This window comes from Amphiura filiformis, chromosome 2 (assembly GCF_039555335.1).
Source record: "Amphiura filiformis chromosome 2, Afil_fr2py, whole genome shotgun sequence".
Classification (NCBI taxonomy): Eukaryota; Metazoa; Echinodermata; class Ophiuroidea; order Amphilepidida; family Amphiuridae; genus Amphiura; species Amphiura filiformis.
The window spans coordinates 61,249,325-61,256,139 of NC_092629.1; the positions used below are offsets into that span (position 1 = coordinate 61,249,325).

Sequence of the window (6,815 nt, forward strand, 5' to 3'; positions counted from 1 at the left end):
ACTCTGATGGCGGATGCAGTATACTAGCCCAATTGGCTTGTCCTCTGCTTGTTCATCCCCGAATGAGCCCAATCCACCAACTAAAGCTACCAGTTCCAACCCACCTGCAAATCTTGGTGTCCTTGTTATCAACTGCCGTAGTATTAGAAGCAAACTTGTTGAATTCTGGAACATCTTACACACCGCCAAACCAGGAATTGTTATTCTGACAGAGACTTGGCTGAATCCAAACATCGCCAATCATGAAATCTTCCCCTGAATTAGATTATGAGGTGTACAGGAGGGACCGATCAGACAGCTGTGGCGGAGTTGCCATAGGTGTTGGCCCTGGTTTAGATGGTAAACTTTTGCTCACAGCTGATGACTGTGAAGCCATCTTTGTTCAGATTGACCTGAATATCAAACAGAACAGAATAAACAAAAGTGAATCCCTCACTGTCGGCGCTGCCTACCGCCCCACTGATAACAACGAGAGCTACATGACCTGCCTATGTAACTGTATGCAGAAAGTTGTCAATAGCAACAAAAAATCTATAGTGTGGATAGGAGGAGATCTGAACTTGCCCGACATTGAGTGGTCTAGTTTAACTATTGTAGGACACCAGTACACTTGTAAGCAATTAACAACAACATGATTACTACAATGACGGAGTCTGGCCTTGACCAAATTGTTACCTTTCCCACCAGACTGGACAACACTTTGGACCTCTTCCTGACAAATCGCCCATCGTGTGTCAACAAGTGCCTACCAATCCCAGGCATAAGTGATCACGAGATTGTTTTTGTGACACAGATATTAAACCCAAGCGCCGCAAACCTGTGCGGAGGAAGATTTACTTATGGAACAAGGCAGACATGGATGTAATTCATCATGAAGGTAACAAGATGATGGAGGAGTTTGTTGAAAAATATGACACTTCATCCTCTGTAAGCGACATGTGGGACACCATAGAAACCAAGTTGTCTCAAATACTGGATCTTGTTCCTTCAAAATTCACTTCAAATCGCTTCAACCAACCCTGGGTCACTCGCAAAATCAAACAGCTCAGCAGGCGTAAACAACGTGCCTATAACAAAGCCCGCTCCTGTCGCCGTAAACACAAACATCGCCTTTGGGCCATATACAGTGACATAAAGAAGAAAATGCAAAAAGCATGCAAGGCGGCGTACAATAGCTACATAAACAACATCATCTGTCCAGACCTCAATGCAAACCCAAAGCGTTTTTGGAGTCATGTCTCGAGCAAGCGATGCGACAACAATGGTGTTGCTCCTCTCCGTGGTCCGTTGGGTGCAACATATACAGGTAGCAAAGACAAGGCCAACATCCTTAACGACCAGTTTTGCTCTGTCTTTACCAAGAATGAAGATACTTCAGGCATTCCAGACCATGGACCTAGCCCATTTCCACCAATCCAACACATTGAGGTGTCAACTAATGGTGTCATCAAGTTGTTGAAAAAGATCAACCCTCATAAAGCCACCGGTCCAGACAACATCCCAGCCCGTCTCTTAAAAGAGCTCGCTGATAGCCTTGGACCCATGCTTACCATTCTGTACCAGGCCTCTTTGGATAGTGGTATTCTCCCTGATGTGTGGAAGTTGGCCATCGTCGCTCGAGTCTTCAAAAAGGGTGACCGGAACAAACCAGCCAATTATAGACCTATTTCCCTCACCTCCATCTGCTGTAAGCTCCTCGAGCATGTCGTACTTCGAGTCACACAACATCTTGACTGACCACCAGCATGGTTTCAGGAAGTCCCGCTCATGCGAGTCTCAATTAACTCATCATCACGGTTGACGACCTTGCTCACAACATGGATAAAGGCCTCCAAACCGATCTCATTCTTCTTGATTTCTCCAAGGCCTTTGACAAAGTGCCACACCATCGCCTCCTCCATAAACTCAAGTTCTATGGCATCCATGGGAGCCTGCTCATCTGAATCAGCAACTTTCTCCAGGGCAGAGTCCAGAAGGTGGTTTTGGATGGAGAATCTTCAGACCAAACACCTGTGCCATCGGGAGTGCCCCTAAGGAACAGTCCTGGGCCCACTACTCTTCTTGGCGTATATTAACGACCTCCCAGACTGTATCTCTGTTGACTCCCATGTGAGTCTGTTTGCTGACGACAGCGTTATTTACCGTGTTATTAACAACACCGATGATGCAACCCAGCTCCAAAACGATCTTGACGCCTTGCAAGAATGGGAAAGGAAATGGCTGATGGAGTTCCACCCCGAGAAATGCCAACTTCTTCGCATCACCAAACGCCACAAGCCAGTGAATTCCACGTATTTTATCCATGACCATCCTCTGGAGGCAGTCCCATCCGCCAAATATCTGGGTGTTGAATTCACTGACAACTTATCCTGGAACAGACACGCAGACTGCACCAGCAAGAAAGGCATGAAATCCCTTGGTTTCCTACGACGCAACTTGAGCTGCTGTCCCCGTGACGTCAAGACCCGTTGCTACAATACATTTGTCAGACCAGTTGTTGAGTATGCCAGCTGCGTATGGAATCCTACCACCAAGAGAAATATCACCAAGGTTGAGTCCGTGCAACGCAGCGCTGCCAGGTACATCATGAACGACTACTCCCGAGAAAGCAGTGTTACATCCATGCTGAATGACCTCGGATGGGAATCTCTACAACAACGAAGAGCAATCTCCAAAGCCACCATGATGTACCGAATCATCAACCATCTCATTGACATTCCTGACAGCCAGCTGATACCCTCAAACACCACCACCAGGGGCAACTCTCAGAGATTCCATGTTCCATTCTCCTGCACAGCTTTACTGCAAGGCTCTTTCTTCCCCGACACTATCCGTCAGTGGAATGCCTTGCCCCAGGAAGTTGTTGAGTCGCCAACCCTAGACGTCTTCAAGTCCAGAGTGTGTGGCGTCTCCTTCACCTAACCAGTCCACTTTCCAGTCATCTTTTTAAGCTGCACATTCACCTTGTATATAGGATCAGCACTCTTTGTCTGCACTTACTCAATGCACCACAACTAATGTGCGAGTATACTCCAGCGGAGGTTTCTGCATAGTATCGGAAGATGATGAGATGATGATGATAAAGGGTATACTAAGAGTATAAAACGTTTTCATAACCTAAAAAAACATTTTTTGATAATATACTGCTCACCAAACAAAAATGTTTTACAGAAAACGTTTAAATGTCGGGTTATATAAAGGGTATAAAAACGTTTTAATAACATTCCAAAAACATTCTTGAAAACTTGATACAAAACATTCTAAGCAAAATGTTATTTTGGGGTTGAAAAAATATTTTGCGAAAAATGTTTGCCCAAAATATTTTCAATAACGTTTTAAAAACGTTTTCATAACCTTTATATAACCCGACATTTAAATGTTATTAAAACGTTTTGAAAAAAACATTTTAAGAACATTTATGTGTTTGCTGGGTTCAAATATTTTAACATAATGTTATTTAAGTATTTACACAATATTTGGCAAAAATGTAAATGTAAAAATAGTTTACAATAACATTTTTTGAAAACATTTAAAAATATTGTTGTAGTGTGTTTTTATACAAAACGTTTTAAAACGTTATTATGACCTTTATATAACCCGACATTTTAATGTTATTAAAACGTGTTTACCTAAACCAAAAGCCAAAATATAACTAATTTAAAACGTTTTTAAAACGTTTTTGTGTTTGCTGGGTAATTGCTTTTCTCTAAAACGGATACCCACATTACGTTTTCAGTCATAAATTTAATTTCCATGCTATTAATTTGACATTATAAAGGCAAAACATGATACCTAAATTGATAAAAAGGTTATTAAGGGTTAGATAACATGTCAATGTAACGTAGGTTACACAGAGTATTGCAACAAATTTCAATTGTAAATAAATCATCTTTTACAATTTAGGGACTGGTTGTTTCCTTTTTTTCCTTGTAGGAATACACTATAAATTACATTTTAATACTATTTCAAGGCATATTCAATGCGTTCCTTTTAAGCACATTACACAAATGTGTGAAGTTTGTGATTTGCGACATAGGGGCTTTGACCGCTCAGCCAAGGTAGGAAATATATCGACCAACCTACATGTCATCATGCCACACATTCATTGATACTTTCTCGTCTTGACTATTGTAATGGCCTTCTCTCCTCATCACCATCTACTCATATTATTCGTCTACAACGTCTTCAAAACTGGGCAGCACGTCTTGTATTTGAAGTCGATCGAAAACACTCAGCGGGTCCACTTTTGAAATCACTTCATTGGCTTCCAATACGCCAAAGGATCATTTTCAAATTACTTTTGCTTGTATATAAATGTCTTCACAACCAAGGACCAACATATTTGTCAAATTGATTATCATTGTATGTTCCAAAGAGACAATTTAACTTCGATCGTGCGATGATTATTTTTGTCTTGACTATCCCATGACTAGAGTCTTAGCTGGTGATAGAACTTTTACAGTTTTTGCATCAAAAGAATGGAATAAGCTACCTGTCTATATTAGACAATCTTCATCAACAAATGCATTCAAAAAAGCGCTTAAAACTTATTTGTTCCCATAACATGTTCTTATTGATATTGTAATTTGTATTATTTTTAAGATGCACCTTTCAAAATGTAGTTTTAAGTTGTAATATTAAGGTATTAAGGTATTTTGTAAGCGCTCTGAGCCTTATGGAAATGGCGCAAATGCTCTTTGTATTGTATATTGTATTGTATTGCGCCAATAAAAGGATTACGGATTAATCTAATGTGATAATCACAACCAGGCACATGTAGCTTCCACGAGTGCAGAGACAGAGAGAGAGAGCCCATCCAGGCTCAGTGCACCTTAAGGGCACACAACTATGAATCAACTGGCGTAACTACCTCTTTCTCTCTTTATGTCTTTTAAAGAAAGAAAAAAGATCACTTTCCTCACAAGGAAGTGAGGATAACACTACTAAACAACTACTACTAACAACTGACTTGCAGAAACCAATCTAACAGCTTATGTGAATGAAGACACTGTTGGTTTAGAACACTCAAAATAGGCAATGTGCCAACAGTCAATAACATCAACAGTTCAAGAGTCTTTTTGTCTGCAATGACAAACTGACATTCAACATGAATGTAAATTGGTTCAAAGTTCAAAGAAGTAAACGTCAGTTCCAGAGTTTTCTTTTAGAATTCCAAATGACATACGTAAATCAGTTCAAAGTTCAATGAAGTGACCATATAGGAGGACACCGATAATGGATTAATGTCATAGTACACAGTGACCTGTCCATTTAGTTTAACACATAGTCTTTCAGGTGCTCAGGAAGTTTGTGAGGGTGCGCGGAACGCCTTTGTGTGAGCAATGGTGGCATGATCTCAGGGCCAACCATACTAGCTTGGGGGATACTTTCACTAACCTCACTGCTGTTACCGGTACATGGATTAGACTGTGCAACCAAACCGGAGGTATTGCTGAAGCTATGACCGCTATCGCGCAAGGGATCGCGAGGATCTGACTCAGAACTGGGGTGCGAGTGATTAGCATTCCTGGGCAGGGGTCACAAGTAGCAGGTGTGGACAACTCGCCAGGTATGAAAGGAGGCTCTGGAGGAGTACATTCAGGGAGCACTTCAACAAACTCGGAATCCTCGGTGGGTGGAGACGACTTGGGAAAGGGACGAGAATCCAGGTCAGGATAATACTGGACCTTAAAGCACTCAGATTTCTTGATACGATAAGAAGTATTCCGAAGCTGAGAACCCACAAATTTGCGGATGTTGCACCATGGGCCTTCGATAGTAGTGAGTAAGTAGCGATCTCTAGCATGAGATTTCTTGCGATCTGAGTAGAGGTAGACAAGATCACCAACCTCCAACTCTGCAGCTGGGGAGGCAGAGGCTAATGGGGCCTTTGAATGAGCACTGTGTGGGTGGTTGGCTTTTCGCAAGGCATGTTGGGCCTGAATCATTTGACAATCAGTGAAAGGAACCTGCTCATTGGTAAACTGGTCTCGCTGAAACCACATCTCACGGGCTGAAAGACCTCGGGATCTGATGCTAGTATTAAGGGCTGCAGTAGCAATGGCAAGTGATAATGCTGTAGCCGGACCACCTGTAGAATCTTGTCTGAGCAACTCATCTTCAAGCTCACGAATGGCTTTCTCAGCAACAGGATTCTTGTTATTATTTTTAATACGACCGATCTCAACCGATAGATGGTAACGTGTGAGAAGTTTGTCATTGGCGAGTCGAACAAACCCTGGTGCTGGGTCAGTACGAATGACTGCAGGGGGCCATCAAGTGGACGAAGTTCAATGCACAATTGAATCAGGGCATCACGCAACGTGCCATGTTGTTCATTCTCGACAATGCAAGAAGCTGTGTAGGACGTTGAGGTTTCGCGCAGCACAAGGACTAGCTGGCGGCTACGCTTCAGGATATCAGCTGCAAAAGAAATGCCAACTGCATCGGGAGGGTCACTTGAGGACTGCTCGATCAATGTCTTAGGGGCATTGGACAGAGAAGCACACTGGTGACAAGTTGATGTCACTTGATCAATAGCCTTGTCCATATCAAGAGCATAAAAGTAACGCTGGGTCACCAAACTGAGCTGATGTTTGGAGGGATGGTCAAGTTGGATGTGCAGGGCAGTGAGAAGACCATTTAAGACCTGTCTGGGAACAACAATACAATCGCGAGTTGGGGACAATGGTTGATCACGACGAACAACAAGTAGGCCATCTCTAGCGATAGATGCAACCTGCAAATAGCGCTTCACATCTTTGACAGAAGTAGCTTTCTTTGAAGGGCGAGTGCCCTGAACCAGATGAGCATGT

At 42.5% G+C, this 6,815-nt stretch overlaps 1 protein-coding gene across 1 annotated transcript; it reads left to right on the forward strand.

The window, feature by feature from the left end:
* Window positions 1–242: 242 nt before the first annotated feature.
* On the forward strand, window positions 243–2,922 carry LOC140141895 (uncharacterized). The gene is made up of 3 exons (XM_072163772.1): window positions 243–612; window positions 794–1,687; window positions 2,087–2,922. Exons 1-3 carry the CDS (start codon window positions 243–245, stop codon window positions 2,920–2,922), a joined length of 2,100 nt encoding a protein of 699 aa, XP_072019873.1.
* Window positions 2,923–6,815: the final 3,893 nt, after the last annotated feature.

Coding starts and splice junctions, on each gene's coding strand:
- LOC140141895 (XM_072163772.1), top strand. CDS start 243: ATGAAATCTTCCCCTGAATTAGATTATGAGGTGTACAGGAGGGACCGA. Junction 613..793: donor TGTAGGACACCAGTACACTT/GTAAGCAATTAA, acceptor TTTGTGACACAG/ATATTAAACCCAAGCGCCGC. Junction 1,688..2,086: donor TTCCCTCACCTCCATCTGCT/GTAAGCTCCTCG, acceptor ACGACCTCCCAG/ACTGTATCTCTGTTGACTCC.